The sequence below is a fragment of the Pseudophryne corroboree genome, chromosome 2, assembly GCF_028390025.1.
Source record: "Pseudophryne corroboree isolate aPseCor3 chromosome 2, aPseCor3.hap2, whole genome shotgun sequence".
NCBI lineage: Eukaryota > Metazoa > Chordata > Amphibia > Anura > Myobatrachidae > Pseudophryne > Pseudophryne corroboree.
This window is the reverse complement of record NC_086445.1, coordinates 1,040,431,845-1,040,449,190: the sequence shown is the minus strand read 5'-3', so window position 1 is coordinate 1,040,449,190 and position 17,346 is coordinate 1,040,431,845. Positions and strand designations below refer to the sequence as shown.

Genomic DNA, 17,346 nt, shown 5'->3' with positions numbered 1-17,346 from the left:
AGCATGTCAAAACCAAAACACCAAATATCAGTAAAAAAAGGACTCCAAAACCTAAAATAAAATTGTCGGAGGAGAAGCGTAAACTTGCCAATATGCCATTTACCACACGGAGTGGCAAGGAACGGCTGAGGCCCTGGCCTATGTTCATGGCTAGTGGTTCAGCTTCACATGAGGATGGAAGCACTCAGCCTCTCGCTAGAAAACTGAAAAGACTCAAGCTGGCAAAAGCACCGCAAAGAACTGTGCGTTCTTTGAAATCCCAAATCCACAAGGAGAGTCCAATTGTGTCGGTTGCGATGCCTGACCTTCCCAACACTGGACGTGAAGAGCATGCGCCTTCCACCATTTGCACGCCCCCTGCAAGTGCTGGAAGGAGCACCCGCAGTCCAGTTCCTGATAGTCAGATTGAAGATGTCAGTGTTGAAGTACACCAGGATGAGGAGGATATGGGTGTTGCTGGCGCTGGGGAGGAAATTGACCAGGAGGATTCTGATGGTGAGGTGGTTTGTTTAAGTCAGGCACCCGGGGAGACACCTGTTGTCCGTGGGAGGAATATGGCCGTTGACATGCCAGGTGAAAATACCAAAAAAATCAGCTCTTCGGTGTGGAGGTATTTCACCAGAAATGCGGACAACAGGTGTCAAGCCGTGTGTTCCCTTTGTCAAGCTGTAATAAGTAGGGGTAAGGACGTTAACCACCTCGGAACATCCTCCCTTATACGTCACCTGGAGCGCATTCATAATAAGTCAGTGACAAGTTCAAAAACTTTGGGTGACAGCGGAAGCAGTCCACTGACCAGTAAATCCCTTCCTCTTGTAACCAAGCTCACGCAAACCACCCCACCAACTCCCTCAGTGTCAATTTCCTCCTTCCCCAGGAATGCCAATAGTCCTGCAGGCCATGTCACTGGCAAGTCTGACGAGTCCTCTCCTGCCTGGGATTCCTCCGATGCATCCTTGCGTGTAACGCCTACTGCTGCTGGCGCTGCTGTTGTTGCCGCTGGGAGTCGATGGTCATCCCAGAGGGGAAGTCGTAAGCCCACTTGTACTACTTCCAGTAAGCAATTGACTGTTCAACAGTCCTTTGCGAGGAAGATGAAATATCACAGCAGTCATCCTACTGCAAAGCGGATAACTGAGTCCTTGACAACTATGTTGGTGTTAGACGTGCGTCCGGTATCCGCCGTTAGTTCACAGGGAACTAGACAATTTATTGAGGCAGTGTGCCCCCGTTACCAAATACCATCTAGGTTCCACTTCTCTAGGCAGGCGATACCGAGAATGTACACGGACGTCAGAAAAAGACTCACCAGTCTCCTAAAAAATGCAGTTGTACCCAATGTCCACTTAACCACGGACATGTGGACAAGTGGAGCAGGGCAGGGTCAGGACTATATGACTGTGACAGCCCACTGGGTAGATGTATGGACTCCCGCCGCAAGAACAGCAGCGGCGGCACCAGTAGCAGCATCTCGCAAACGCCAACTCTTTCCTAGGCAGGCTACGCTTTGTATCACCGCTTTCCAGAATACGCACACAGCTGAAAACCTCTTACGGCAACTGAGGAAGATCATCGCGGAATGGCTTACCCCAATTGGACTCTCCTGTGGATTTGTGGCATCGGACAACGCCAGCAATATTGTGTGTGCATTAAATATGGGCAAATTCCAGCACGTCCCATGTTTTGCACATACCTTGAATTTGGTGGTGCAGAATTTTTTAAAAAACGACAGGGGCGTGCAAGAGATGCTGTCGGTGGCCAGAAAAATTGCGGGACACTTTCGGCGTACAGGCACCACGTACAGAAGACTGGAGCACCACCAAAAACTACTGAACCTGCCCTGCCATCATCTGAAGCAAGAAGTGGTAACGAGGTGGAATTCAACCCTCTATATGCTTCAGAGGTTGGAGGAGCAGCAAAAGGCCATTCAAGCCTATACAATTGAGCACGATATAGGAGATGGAATGCACCTGTCTCAAGTGCAGTGGAGAATGATTTCAACGTTGTGCAAGGTTCTGATGCCCTTTGAACTTGCCACACGTGAAGTCAGTTCAGACACTGCCAGCCTGAGTCAGGTCATTCCCCTCATCAGGCTTTTGCAGAAGAAGCTGGAGGCATTGAAGAAGGAGCTAAAAGGGAGCGATTCCGCTAGGCATGTGGGACTTGTGGATGCAGCCCTTAATTCGCTTAACAAGGATTCACGGGTGGTCAATCTGTTGAAATCAGAGCACTACATTTTGGCCACCGTGCTCGATCCTAGATTTAAAGCCTACCTTGGATCTCTCTTTCCGGCAGACACAGGTCTGCTGGGGTTGAAAGACCTGCTGGTGACAAAATTGTCAAGTCAAGCGGAACGCGACCTGTCAACATCTCCTCCTTCACATTCTCCCGCAACTGGGGGTGCGAGGAAAAGGCTCAGAATTCCGAGCCCACCCGCTGGCGGTGATGCAGGGCAGTCTGGAGCGACTGCTGATGCTGACATCTGGTCCGGACTGAAGGACCTGACAACGATTACGGACATGTCGTCTACTGTCACTGCATATGATTCTCTCAACATTGATAGAATGGTGGAGGATTATATGAGTGACCGCATCCAAGTAGGCACGTCACACAGTCCGTACTTATACTGGCAGGAAAAAGAGGCAATTTGGAGGCCCTTGCACAAACTGGCTTTATTCTACCTAAGTTGCCCTCCCACAAGTGTGTACTCCGAAAGAGTGTTTAGTGCCGCCGCTCACCTTGTCAGCAATCGGCGTACGAGGTTACATCCAGAAAATGTGGAGAAGATGATGTTCATTAAAATGAATTATAATCAATTCCTCCGCGGAGACATTGACCAGCAGCAATTGCCTCCACAAAGTACACAGGGAGCTGAGATGGTGGATTCCAGTGGGGACGAATTGATAATCTGTGAGGAGGGGGATGTACACGGTGATATATCGGAGGGTGAAGATGAGGTGGACATCTTGCCTCTGTAGAGCCAGTTTGTGCAAGGAGAGATTAATTGCTTCTTTTTTGGGGGGGGTCCAAACCAACCCGTCATATCAGTCACAGTCGTGTGGCAGACCCTGTCACTGAAATGATGGGTTGGTTAAAGTGTGCATGTCCTGTTTTGTTTATACAACATAAGGGTGGGTGGGAGGGCCCAAGGATAATTCCATCTTGCACCTCTTTTTTCTTTTCTTTTTCTTTGCATCATGTGCTGATTGGGGAGGGTTTTTTGGAAGGGACATCCTGCGTGACACTGCAGTGCCACTCCTAAATGGGCCCGGTGTTTGTGTCGGCCACTAGGGTCGCTAATCTTACTCACACAGTCAGCTACCTCATTGCGCCTCTTTTTTTCTTTGCGTCATGTGCTGTTTGGGGAGGGTTTTTTGGAAGGGACATCCTGCGTGACACTGCAGTGCCACTCCTAGATGGGCCCGGTGTTTGTGTCGGCCACTAGGGTCGCTAATCTTACTCACACAGCTACCTCATTGCGCCTCTTTTTTTCTTTGCGTCATGTGCTGTTTGGGGAGGGTTTTTTGGAAGGGCCATCCTGCGTGACACTGCAGTGCCACTCCTAGATGGGCCCGGTGTTTGTGTCGGCCACTAGGGTCGCTAATCTTACTCACACAGTCAGCTACCTCATTGCGCCTCTTTTTTTCTTTGCGTCATGTGCTGTTTGGGGAGGGTTTTTTGGAAGGGCCATCCTGCGTGACACTGCAGTGCCACTCCTAGATGGGCCCGGTGTTTGTGTCGGCCACTAGGGTCGCTAATCTTACTCACACAGCTACCTCATTGCGCCTCTTTTTTTCTTTGCGTCATGTGCTGTTTGGGGAGGGTTTTTTGGAAGGGACATCCTGCGTGACACTGCAGTGCCACTCCTAGATGGGCCCGGTGTTTGTGTCGGCCACTAGGGTCGCTTATCTTACTCACACAGCGACCTCGGTGCAAATTTTAGGACTAAAAATAATATTGTGAGGTGTGAGGTATTCAGAATAGACTGAAAATGAGTGTAAATTATGGTTTTTGAGGTTAATAATACTTTGGTATCAAAATGACCCCCAAATTCTATGATTTAAGCTGTTTTTTAGTGTTTTTGGAAAAAAACACCCGAATCCAAAACACACCCGAATCCGACAAAAATAATTCGGTGAGGTTTTGCCAAAACGCGTTCGAACCCAAAACACGGCCGCGGAACCGAACCCAAAACCAAAACACAAAACCCGAAAAATTTCAGGCGCTCATCTCTAACAGGTATGCCGTGATCCTGAAGCTCCTGTAACGTATGGAGACGTAGTGGCAGCAATAAAGGCAACCATGGCCCCTCTGTTATCACAGGCTGTCACTGACATCACTACACAGCTGCAGCACTTACAGCAGAGAGTCTCTCACACTGAATCCCAGCTGCAAGCAGCAACTCATGATATTGAGGGACTGCATCACTCAGTAAAATCTCTTACCACAGAGAATTATCAAATATGGAATAAGCTAGATGATATAGAAAATCGCTCAAGAAGAAATAATATCAGATTGGTGGGTTTGCCAGAATCACTTAAAGGCACAGCACTAGCTCATTTTGTACGCGTCACCCTGCCTACACTTTTGGGCATAGAACGAGACTGCAGCGATCTAGTTATTGAAAGGGTCCATCGTGTGGGCCCTGTCCCCACCCCCGCCAGACCGCGTCCACGGGTGACGCTGTTTCGCTGTCTGAACTATCTTCATAAAATGGCATTCTGGTCTGCATCCCGCAAAATGAAAGATATCCAATGGGAGGGTAACAAGCTTTTCATATTCCAGGACTATTCGGTGGAATTGACCCGGGCCCGTAAAGCGTTTTCACCTATTTGCACTCAACTTGTGTCCGAGGGCCGCAAGTTTGGATTACTCTACCCCGCACGCTTACGCATTTATGAGGGTACCTCCCACAAAGACTTTCTATCACCCGCAGACGCAGTGGCCTACCTCCGTAATGTCTCTAGAGAAGACGCCACAGATATTACGGACCTCCCTTCGGCGGCTGCTGGATTATAATATACAGGTTTTCTTTTCCCCCTGCGATTTCATCATATCTTCTGCGTGAACTGTGCTGGTTCTTTTTGCAAATGATCTCTTGCATCATAGTGGCTGCTGACGCTCTATATTTGATTCGGCTTCATTATATCTTCGATATGATTACATATATACAAAACAAGAAAAAAAAAATGTTCTATAATTGTTTATCATGTTACTTGCATATATTGGGGACTCCCCCATTATCATGGACTCCCGTGGTTATGTTTGCTTATTTGTAATCTTTCCCATAGATTCTCTGCATTACTCGACTCACTACATTCTGCCCAGGAGCTGTTGTTTTTAGGAGTATGCTATTATCCTGCTTATTTTTTGTGGGATGCTGGGTGGGTATAGATCATAGAATTCTGGCGGTGGGGAGGGGATCCTCCTTTCCTGTTAGTGCCCGTCACTGTATACTCGGGCGCGGGTACAACATCACTGGTGCTCGCTCATGCTTGCTGACCGGAGGTCACTGGCCACTGGCATATTAGTGATTTTTAAAATTGTACTTCTACAATTGTACAGCCTGTTACTCACGATTGCTTCCTATCTCCCTTTTTCTTCTCTTGTTTTGTCTCTCTCCACCCCCCACTTCCCCACCCCCCATCCATCAGGATATGTTTATGTCGTTGTTTCTGGTGAAGGTGGTAAAGAATGCATCTGTTTTGCCTTTTCCTCTGACATATGGCTGACCTGACGGTGGGATCCTGGAATGTTGGGGGCTTTAATTCCCCAGCAAAGAGAAGGAAAGTACTCCTCTATCTTAATAAGCAAAGGGTAGACCTGGCGTTCCTCCAGGAAACACACTTGACTTCAGAGGAGACGGCAAAACTAAATGCTTTGAATTGGCGGGTATTGGGGTTTACCTCTTTCAATTCTAAAGCCAGAGGTGTTGTTATATTGATCAAACGTTCTATCCCAGCGGAAGTTCTGTCCACTGTTGCTGACCCTGACGGTCGTTATGTGATACTATCTACTAAAATTCATGGTAGAGTTTATTCAATGTGTAATGTATATGCACCTAACGTCTATTCTAAGAAATTTTTTCAGTCCTTACTGGCCAAACTGACTCCCTTCCTCACAGATCCCTTGATACTTAGTGGGGATTTCAATCTTATCTCCTCCTCCTACCTAGACAGATCACACCCGCCAACAAGACCTCTCTCATTGCCCAAATTCGGGGTACCCCTACTGGCTGAAAGACTGCAGTTAGTAGATATTTGGAGAGCCTTACACCCCACAGACAAAGAATACACCTGCCTCTCTGCGGCCCATCATACACTGTCTAGGATAGACTACATTTTATTATCCCATTCTCTCCTACCACATATATCCGACTCTCAAATTGAGGCAATATCTCTGTCGGACCATGCTCTAGTCACAGCGACCCTTCACTTTCCAGACGCTCCCTCATCTCCCAAATTGTGGAGATTCCCTACATATCTCGCCAACTCCCTGAAATTTCAACAAAGACTGGAATCTTCTTGGGAATCTTATAAGACGAATAATTCATCCCATTTAGAAGAGGATCCTATATTATTTTGGATGACGGCAAAGTCGGTTCTCCGAGGTGATATAATATCCTATGTCTCCGCCATCAACAAGAAATATGCCTCTAAGTACCTAGAGTTCCAGAGGCCCCTGTCGACAGCCTATCAGCAATACAAATCCTCTCCTACTCCACACAACCGTCTTCTTTATATGGAGGCCAAAACACATTTCGATGAATTCATGTCTTCCATGGGTAATAGGTTCTCCTTTTCGGTGAATCACAGGTTTTATAAGTTTGGCAATAGAACTGGAAAATTGTTAACGACTCTTCTTACTGGTTCCCGCCCTCCCATGGTCACTCATCCCTTACGCACCACCACTGGCGTATTAACTACAAACAACCAAGAAATCTCTGAGATAATGAAATCTTTCTATAAAGATTTATACTCCTCAACCCCACATCCCTCCCCTTCCACGGAATCCACCCCTCCACCATGGCCCAATGAGTTTTGGGACAACCTTCCTATCCCCCAACTTCAACCCTCCATGGTACAATCATTGCTTGATCCGATCTCATTGGAAGAAGTCCAGAGTGTCATTGGTCAATTTGGCAGGGACAAAGCACCGGGCCCTGACGGCTTTAGTGCCGATTTCTATAAAATTCTTTTACCCCGAATAGGGGACACTCTGGTGTCTGTACTAAATGCGATTTTGTCTTCTGACACTCTTCCCAGACATTTTAATACTGCTGTCCTTAAAGTCCTACCTAAACCGGGTAGAGATCTATCTCAGCCTGGATCATATCGCCCAATCTCATTGTTAAATCTTGATTATAAATTACTCACTAAAATATTGGCAAATCGAATTAAATTATTACTCCCCCAAATTATACACAAGGATCAAACTGGATTCATCTGGGGTAGACACTCAGAGATCAATGTACGGAGAGTTTTAACTGCCATTTATGCTGCTTCCTCTTTTTCTTCTCCTTCTTTCACTCCTCTTTCCCCTCCCCCAGTTATTCTCTCCCTTGACGCTGAGAAGGCGTTTGACCTCGTGGATTGGGACCATCTTTTCTCTACTCTCCTACACTTTGGTTTTCCTAACGACTTTGTAAATCTTCTAAAACTACTTTATACTGCTCCACAAACCCAGATCTCCTGTAATGGGGTACTGTCCTCATCATTTGAGATTCAACGTGGTACTAGACAGGGCTGCCCCTTATCGCCTTTACTATTTGCAATAGCACTGGAGCCCTTAGCGATAGCCTTACGCCAATCGAGAGTTTTTAAGGGAATCAAAATTGGAGCCATTGACCTCCGTCTTGCTCTTTTTGCCGACGACATGCTATTATTCGTTTCTGATCCATCGACCTCCATCCCGGAGATCCTTGGATTGATACAAGCATTCGGAAATAGGGCGGGATATAGAATTAATGTGGCCAAGTCAGAGCTTCTACCCCTGGGCCCTTCTGCTCATAACATTTCCAAACTCCTCCCATCTCTTTCCTTTAAAATTTCCCACACAAAGCTTACCTACCTGGGGATTCAAATCCCAGCGAATCTCTCCAGACTATATGAGGAGAACTACACCCCTGCCTTAACGCGTGTCACCTCGTTGCTAGATAGCTGGAAATTGCTACCTCTGTCACTGTTGGGGAGGATAGCCGTCTTGCAAAGCATAGTCTTCCCGAAATGATTTTATCTTATGCAGATGCTCCCGATCCGCTTCACGACTCAAGACATCCAATATTTACGAAAAATAATGTCAAAATTCCTGTGGAAGGAGAAAAAAGCATTTATCGCTTTGGATAAATTAATGGCCCCTAAGGCCGCAGGAGGCTTTGGAGTTCCTGACTATATGTCCTACTCTATGGCGACTCTGTTCCGATGTGCTGCTGACTGGCTGTTTGACAGGGAACTCTTCACAGACTCTGCTCTAGATGAGGCCTTATTTACTCCCTACTCCCCGGGAGCATTACTACTGTCTAAACCCTCCCTGATCCCAACTCACATCCTTAACAATCCTCTATTTCATGATATTTATTACAACTGGCGCACCCTACACAAGAAATTTAAATGTAACCCTGAGGTGTCGGTATGTATTCCGCTATGGGGCAACCCCGCCTTTCCCCCATCTCTCATTAACTCCAATTACCGGCTCTGGAAAGAGAAGGGTCTGTCTAACTCTTCCAAAGTGTTTGACCCGGGGGGCTCTATATATCCATTCTCATCACTCCGAGAGAAATATGATCTGCCTCACAATCATTTTTTCATGTATCTCCAGACCCGACATTATTTAGACTCAATTACTCGTAAGCGCAGCATACCACATGACGCGTCCCCTTCCTCTCACCCATTGTTAGTCACACTTAATATTCACAAAGCCGGACCAACACGCATTAGACAGATTTATACCATCCTGACTTCTCGCACAACAGAGGGTAGATGGGACAAACTATTTACCCAATGGTGTAAGGATATACCTGGCCTGACTAGTCACCATCAACTTAGTGATCATTACGTCTCTACTCTGAAAGCCCTGGCCTCACCTTACCTACAAGAGGTTCACCTCCGTACTTTGCAGAGAGCCTATATCTCCCCAACCCAACATGCTCGATTTAACCCCTCGGAAAAGGGGGAATGTCCCAAATGTCATGTTCGAATAGCTTCCTTCTATCACATGTTTTGGGAGTGTGGTCTGATCCGACGTTTCTGGCACAAATTATAAGCCTACATTAATCAACTATTGAATATACGTGTATCGGCAACGCCCCTTTCTTGTTTATGGGCAAATTTTTCGGAATGGGATTTAGGGCCTGGGAAACAGCGAATTATTCCTTTTCTCACTATCTTAGTAACAGTATCAAAGAAAATTATTTTATCCCACTGGTTATCGTCTTCTTCCCCTACATTGGTAGAGGTTCATAGTAAGTTATTACAGATCTTATATTACGACAGGAAATCGGCTCAAGTAAATATAGAGTCAGGTGTCAAAACTTTTTACAAAAAGTGGGGCCTTTACATTGACTCGCGGGATCAGACCACACAGACCCAAATATTTAAGGTATTTGAGCGCACTGAATGGTTCCTTCACAGGAAGATATTGGAAGAGTCCATGTTATAAAACTATTTTCCCTACCTTAGGATAAGCCCTAGAGTTGAAAATTTAGTACTCTCCGTCCTGATATTGAAGTATCAATTGCTACCATACATTGTCCTTATGGATAAAAAGCATCCTGATCCTTCTTCCCAACTTACCCTTATGTGTTTCCCTGTCCTCTCCCCCCCCCTCCCTACTTTCTCTCTACTATTCTTCTATCTTCCCCTTTTCTTATAGACTTGTGTTTAATATAATGTTTCTAATGTTCTACTTCAAGGACGGACTTCCTGAGGTTTGATTCTTGGAGTACTATTTGACTCCAGTGCATTGTGTTCTTATTGATGAATCACATCTACTTCACAACTCTGACGATATTATAGATTTGACTCCTGACATTGATTGATGTACACACGTATGTTGTTTTTGTGCTTTATTCATCAAATAATTGCTATCTGTTTCTGTCTTACATTGTACTCTATGAAAATCATAATCAAAATAAACAGATTTAAAAAAAAAAAAAAAAAAGTAAACTTTTATTGCACTTGCAAGTGCCACCAGGAAGACAGCAGGCTGCAGAGGATGCTAGACAGTCATTAATAATACTCATGCAGCAAAAAAAAAAAAAAAAAAATTTTTTTTTTTTTAAGTGGAGGGGGGTTTCTGGGTAATCGGAAACCCCCCCTGGGTGCGCCACTGTATAGTGTCTCTTATTCTCGTTACATCACATGGTAGTACCACATTACTCCTCACAGTAGTGCCCCTTATTCACATTACACCACACCACATTGCTCTTTATTCATATTAGACCACACAGTAGTGCCCTTTCTTTATGTTACGCCAGAAAATATTGTAGTACACCTTATACACATAATGCCGCACATTAGTAATGCATTTCATATTTCAATTTTCATATTTCATTTCATAGAGCCGCAGTCACACACAGAATGTAGGCATGCTGCATATCATGTTATTCAGCAGAAGCTGCTTGTGCACCATTTGGCTAGTTTGCCTATGCCTAGGGCCGGCTCTGTATATTACAATAGAAAAAATAATAGTGTCACCTGACAGATACTGTACACAAGCTCATGTCTAAATGTACAGTAAGCAGTGATACCTTGCCATTGGTTTTAGAGAAAGCCCTAATGGCTAGGGGACTTGGCCACTCACTTACTGTACTGTACTGTATCCCTGACTTTAATAGAACACACTGTTGCTTAAACTCCTTGTTTTGTGCCTGTATACTGTACATTATACAGTATTTATTTATTTATTAATTGATCATTCTATTGGACCTCATTGCCCCTGTGTACTGTTATTTTAGCTAGGGGATTGTGACGCTCCTTCAGCATTGGCCCATAGCCTGCAAAACCTACAGTATGCCGTCTTTCGCTCCATGGCCGAGTGCTACCAAATGGCAGGGGTTCACGTGCCTCGGACATTTTGTCAGTTTGCAATACGATCGAGCCCGGTGTACCGTAATGTGCATATACCTTGCTTATCCCTATCGCTCCTGTGTATTTTACTGTAGCTAGGGGATTGTGACGCTCCTTCAGCATTGGCCCATAGCCCACACAACTTATGCCATCTCTCACTCCATACCCAAGCGATGCCATGTGGTGGGGGTTCACCGGCGACAGTCATTTTGTCAGTTTGCTAAGCGATCGACTTCGGTGTACCATAATGTGCATAGACCTTGCTTATCCCTATTGCTCCTGTGAATTTTAGCTAGGGGATTGTGACGCTCCTTCAGCATTGGCCCATAGTCTGTAAAATCTGTGCTGTTACTTGCTCCGTAGCCGAGTGCCTTCATAGGGCAAGGAGTCACAGGCGGTAGCCATTTCAATTGAGTCTGCCCTGCTACAGAATTGTATATGTACCGTACGGTGCATAGAACCTTAACAGTAGAAACGCTCATGCAGCTTTGCCCTGGTTTATGTAAATAAAAATAATAATAAAGTGTCTGGAAAAAACTAACATGCATTCGTACTTTAGGAATTGAACCCGGGACTCTAAGTATAGGAAGCGGAACACTTCACCACTTCGCCGCCGACAGATGAATAAATCCATTGGTTTTGATTATGCCGTAATGGCAACAGGATTAGGACGCTAACATACAATATTCCTAACATCAATAGGCAACAATGTACTTCTAACACGTCCATTTGCGTCAGTGTACACTACTGATTTTATGTTGCTTTGTCTGCGGGACTTGGACGCTTACATATTCCTAAAGTGCTGTAAATGGATCATATATGCTATACTATTTGCGTCTGTACTGTATATACTGTATGAAGTAATGTAGCGTAATGAGACGCTGTATATACTGTTTGCAGCGTAATGAGATGCACTAGTAAAGTAGTTCTTACTATGTATTTCAGTATTGTATTTTACGGGAGACCACACGCATGCGCAGTGGTGATTGTAAAAAGCGACATCTGGTGGATGATCGCAGGTATTACATGTAAAGGTAACGTCAAACGCTCTGTGTGCCTCCGTGCAATTAGGCGCGCCTCTCTGTGACTAGGCGCGCCTCCCTGCGACCCGGTACGCTGCGTATGCCCGATCGTGACTAGCGCCTCAGCCAGTCAAGATAACGGTGGACCCATCTGTAAATACGAGACAATCACTTAGCATTTATTATTAAATCAGTATAATAATGTAAATCTCTTTATCCGTTTTTTCAGGACAACCTTCTGCCTTTGCTGTAGCTGTGAGATCTACGATAGCAGTGTTGTTTTTCATCATTTGTGGTGCAATGTTAGGATTCGCTTACAAGTGTAAACAATGATCTAATCCCTCACTTTTATATGCAGTGTGCTTCCTACAGTTCTGGTGACCCCAGGACTGTATATACTGTAGGGTTTGTACGGCCCTAGTCACATGTGAATACTGATATGCTGCCGTGTAAGACGTTTTGATTATTTATGCCCCAAACTAATGATTGCTGCCGGTTGATATATGCCAGCCACCTATGTTGTATTACAATAAAAGCATGTGTTCCTATCTGATACTGCGTGTTCACTTTCTGCGCATCCACAAATTCAAGCAAGATACGCCATCCAAACAGATGTACAGTAAGTTCAACACTACAGTCGCCCCAATGATAAACAGACAGGGAAGACTTCACTTGATCTCTGTCCCTCGTGCCCAAATATATATATATATATATATATATATATATATACACACATATATATATATATACACACACATATATATATATATATATATATATATGTACAGTGCTTAAAGTGGTCCTAGAGAGGTGGTGGAACTCACCCCCCTCGCCAAGGAGAAAAAGAAGTAAAGTTATTGTGCGTAAGGGGCATGTCCTCAAAGGGGCGTGGTTTCAAAAATAAATGGGCGTGGTCACACAATAGTAATAATGCCCACAGTAGTAGCACCCCGTAATACACATAATGCCCACAGCAGTAGCGCCTCTTACACAATGCCCACAGTGGTAGTGCCCCTTTTATAGAACCCATAATAGTGGTGCCCCTTATGCAATGCCCGCAATAGTAGTGCCCCTTATGTCCCCAAGAGTGATGCCCCTTATGAAGTGCCCCCTTTTACAATGCCCTCATTAGTAGTGCCCCCAGTAGTAATGCCCTTAATGGTAATGCCCCTGTGTAATATTGCCCCCAGTAGTAATGTTGCCTGTAGTAATGCCCCCAGTCGTTTAGCCCCAGTAGTTATACCCCCAGTGGTAATGCCCCTGCAATTATGACCCCAGTAGTTTAGCCCCCATGTAGTTTGCCCGTTAGTAATGCCCCCAGCAGTTTGCCCGTTAGTAATGCCCCCAGTAGTTTGCCCACTTGTAGTAATGTCCCCAGTAGTTTAACCCCTGTAGTTATGCCCCCCTGTAGTTTGCCCCAAGTAGTAATACCACTGTAGTTATACCCCCAGTAGTAATGCCCTCCTGTAGTTTTCCCCCAAGTAGTAATGTCCCCAGTAGTTTAACCCCTGTAGCAGTGACGTGCGGTGGGGTGAGGCAGGTGAGGCAGAGCCTTTCCTGTCATACTTACATTTAAACCAGAATTTTGACTGAATAAAATGTATGAAAAATACTGATAATTTGTTTGAAATATCTTCTTTGCATTATTCTAATAATTGTTATAGCCCAAACTCTGGAGTAAAAAGTCTATGGCAGGGGAGGCAGTGTCTCACCTGTGTATCCTTTCCACACATCTCTAATCAAAATTCACCAGATTTCCAGGAGTTTATAATGCTGCACCTGTGTATAATGCCCAGATGTACCCTTTGGCTCATATATTGCATGTAAATCTGGCTCTGGTGCTAGCCAGTGCCTCCTGAGCCATTTAGCTCACCGCATGTCCCTGCCCTGTAGTTATGCCCCCAGTAGTAATGCCCCCGTTTGTAATGCACCCAGTAGTAATGCACCCGTTAGTAATGCCTTCAGTAGTTTGCCCCCAGTAATAATGCCCTCCTGTAGTTTGCCCCCAGTAGTAATGCCCTCCAGTAGTTTGCCCCCAGTAGTAATGCCCTCCTGTAGTTTGCCCCTAGTAGTAATGCCCTCCTGTAGTTTGCCCCCAGTAGTAATGCCCTCCTGTAGTTTGCCCCCAGTAGTAATGCCCTCCTGTAGTTTGCCCCCAGTAGTAATGCCCTCCTGTAGTTTGCCCCTAGTAGTAATGCCCTCCTGTAGTTTGCCCCCAGTAGTAATGCCCCCATTTGTAATGCCCCCAGTAGTAATGCCCCATTTGTAATGCCCCCAGTAGTAATGCCCCCATTTGTAATGCCCCTAGTAGTAATGCCCCCAGTAGGAATGCCCCCCAGTAGTAATGCCTTCAGTAGTTAGCCCCCATGTAATTTAGCCCCCAGTAGTAATGCCCCACTGTAGTTTGCCCCAAGTAGTAATGCCCCTGTAGTTATACCCCCAGTAGTAATGCCCTCCTGTAGTTTGCCCCCAGCAGTTAGCCCCCGTTAGTAATGCCCCCAGTAGTTTGCCCACAATAGTAATGCCCCCAGTAGTTTGCCCACAATAGTAATGCCCCCCCAGTAGTAATGCCGCCAGTAGTTTGCCCACAGTAGTTATGCCCCCCCCAGATGTAATGCCCCCAGTAATTTGCCTACAGTGGTAATGCCCCTCCCCCCCAGTAGTAATGCCCCCAGTAGTTTGCCCACAGCAGTAATGCCCCCCCAGTAGTAATGACCACAGTAGTAATGGCCCCCCCCCCAGTAGTTTGCCCCCAGCAGTTAGCTCCCATTAGAAGCGCCGCTACACATAGGGTGTGGGGGGGGGGGAATCACCATACTCGCCGATCCCCGCTCTCGCTTCCAGACCGCTGCAGTCATTCCTTCCGGCACCCGCTCCTCAGCACTATGAGAGAGACGTCATGACGTCTCTCCCATAGCGCACAGTGACAGAGCCGGAAGCCGGAGCTCAATATTGAGCTCCTGCCTCCGGCTGCCGCCGGGCGCCCGCTGGTAACGCAATCTCAGCGGGCGCCCGGCATCTTCCAGCAGTGGCGGCAGCACACAGCGGGTTAGGTGAGCCAGAGGAGACGGAACGCAAGTGGAACTGACGGAACGCAGTTCCGCCCTGTTCCAGCTCACTTTAACCCATATATATATATATACACTGCCCCTGCCACACTATATATGAGGTTCTAGTCCAGGTTTTGCCTCAACCAGTTGTCTGCCGGAAGCGCAGCTAATTACGTTTCATGAATGGCGGCTAGACTCTGAGCCTCCAAGGGTTCAGCTGGTCACATTAGCCAGGCTGAGTAAAGCATGGTTGTGGCCAGGTAAAAACTCTGCTGAGCAAATAGTAGAGATGGTTGGTCTGGATCATGCCATGTGAGTCTTAGACCGAGTGGTGCAGCAGTGGGCCCTGCAGGCTGACCCCCAAACGTTCCAGTAGTTATTTATTATTTATTAACAGTTTCTTATATAGCGCAGCAAATTCTGTTGCGCTTTACAATTGGAAATAACAATGATAGAACAAAACTGGGTAATAACAAACAGTCATAGAGGTAGGAGGGCCCTGCTCGCAAGCTTACACTCTATAGGGAAATAGGCATGGATACACAAGAATAGGTGCTATCTATTGCATAGTTGTCCACCAGATGGCAAAGGTTCTTGGTGGGCTGCATGATATGGTCACACAGCAATGATGAACCGGGGTCGGGAGGAAGGGTGAGAAGACATGTGAGGATATGTGTGGACTGTGCAGAGTGGATGCAATTTGATAAGAAGTTTTATAAAAGTTATGTGGGTGGGTCTGGAATTTGATAAGCTTGCCTAAAGAGGTGAGTTTTCAGGGAACGCTTGAAGGTTTGGAGACTAGAGGAGAGTCTTATTGTGTGTGGGAGGGCATTCCACAGAGTGGGTGCAGCCTGATGAAAGTCCTGCAGTCATTCATGGGAGCGAGTAATGAGTGTAGATGAGAGACGCAGATCTTGTGCAGAGTGGAGAGGTCGGGTTGGGAGATATTATGAGATAAGAGAAGTGTTGGTGTAGTTTGGTTAATATCCTTGTATGTCAGTAAAAGTATTTAATATTGAATACGGTAGAATCCCGGTAAACAATGGAGGGACTGACAGAGCGGATCTGCAGACGATAAACGTCTAGTGAGGAAGATTAGCCTCGCAGCTGCAGTCAGAATGGATTGTAGTGGTGAGAGCCTATGTTTGGGAAGACCAGTCAGGAGACTATTGCAGTAATCAATGCGGGAGATAATTAGAGCGTGGGATAGAGTTTTAGCAGTGTCTTGTGTAAGGTATGATCGTTGACAGTAGTGATTGAGTGGTACATTACCCATGGAAAATTAACAAAAGCTAAGCAAGGGTGGCAGCCAGTACTGAAGCCCAGAACCCAAGTTCCCGTGTCTAAGGCAAAAAAACCTGCCTCTTATTGTGTGTTCTGACTGCGGTAAGCTCGGTCATATCGGGACTGCCCAAAGCAGGGTGAAGCAATGCAGTGCAGCGCAGGGAGAGCAATTCGACCTGTGATCAGCATGGCAGGAGGAAACATTTCCCCAGCAGAGACCACCCTGTTCCGTATGTTGGTACAGCTGGAAGGCCGAGAGATCTGGGCATTAGTTGATACTGGCAGTGAGTTTACCATCGTCTCTGCTAATGTGGTTCCTCTGGGGGCTGGTCAGGTCTTAACCCTTGTCAAGGTGCTGTTTATACTGGGGATGTCAAGGAGGGCCCATATATTCACCTAACTCTAATGATTATAGGCCGGCCAGTGAAGGCAGTAGTGCCGAGAGGGGAGGGTACAAATTACCCGGGCCCAGGTCTGATGGAGGGGCCCACTGAGGGACCACTGAGGGCCCCAAGCTTTCTCCCCCTTAACTGGCTGCAGCAGCTACAGCTCTTCTCCTAATCCCAGCACACGCTGCTGACTGCTGGGCTGGAGTGTGACCATGGTGGCGCTTAAAATACAATTTTTTTCAGTATTTTTTCAAAGGGTACATGACCACGCTGCCTCTGAATATGCTACGCACCCTGAAAAGTACCTGACTCTTTACTGACCGTTATGTGTGTGTGTGTGTGTGTGTGGGGGGGGGGGGGGGCGCCCACACACGGAGACTGCACACAGGTCCCCTCCTCTCTAGATACGTCCCTGGCGTAACTCTGGGGCTCAATTACTTCGGTATGTAAATCACTGTTATGACACGCCTCTCATATGTAGCAGTACAGATCAGCGCTGATAGGTGTCACTTTCACAATCTCCCTGAAATGTTTT

The 17,346-nt window shown here is 46.3% G+C and overlaps 1 protein-coding gene across 3 annotated transcripts in view; it reads left to right on the top strand.

The window, feature by feature from the left end:
- The window catches only part of LOC135050363 (uncharacterized), a 172,711-nt gene that overhangs the window by 127,979 nt on the left and 27,386 nt on the right, over positions 1 to 17,346 (top strand). For 2 of the 3 annotated variants that reach the window (XM_063956825.1, XM_063956824.1), the window contains one exon: positions 12,318 to 12,641. The exons of the other annotated variant lie outside the window; for it this stretch is intronic. In XM_063956825.1, coding sequence (XP_063812895.1) covers positions 12,318 to 12,421 — 104 coding nt within the window. In that variant the 3' untranslated portion in view covers positions 12,422 to 12,641. Of the gene's footprint in view, positions 1 to 12,317; positions 12,642 to 17,346 lie in introns of those variants that run through there. 3 annotated transcript variants of the gene reach the window in all.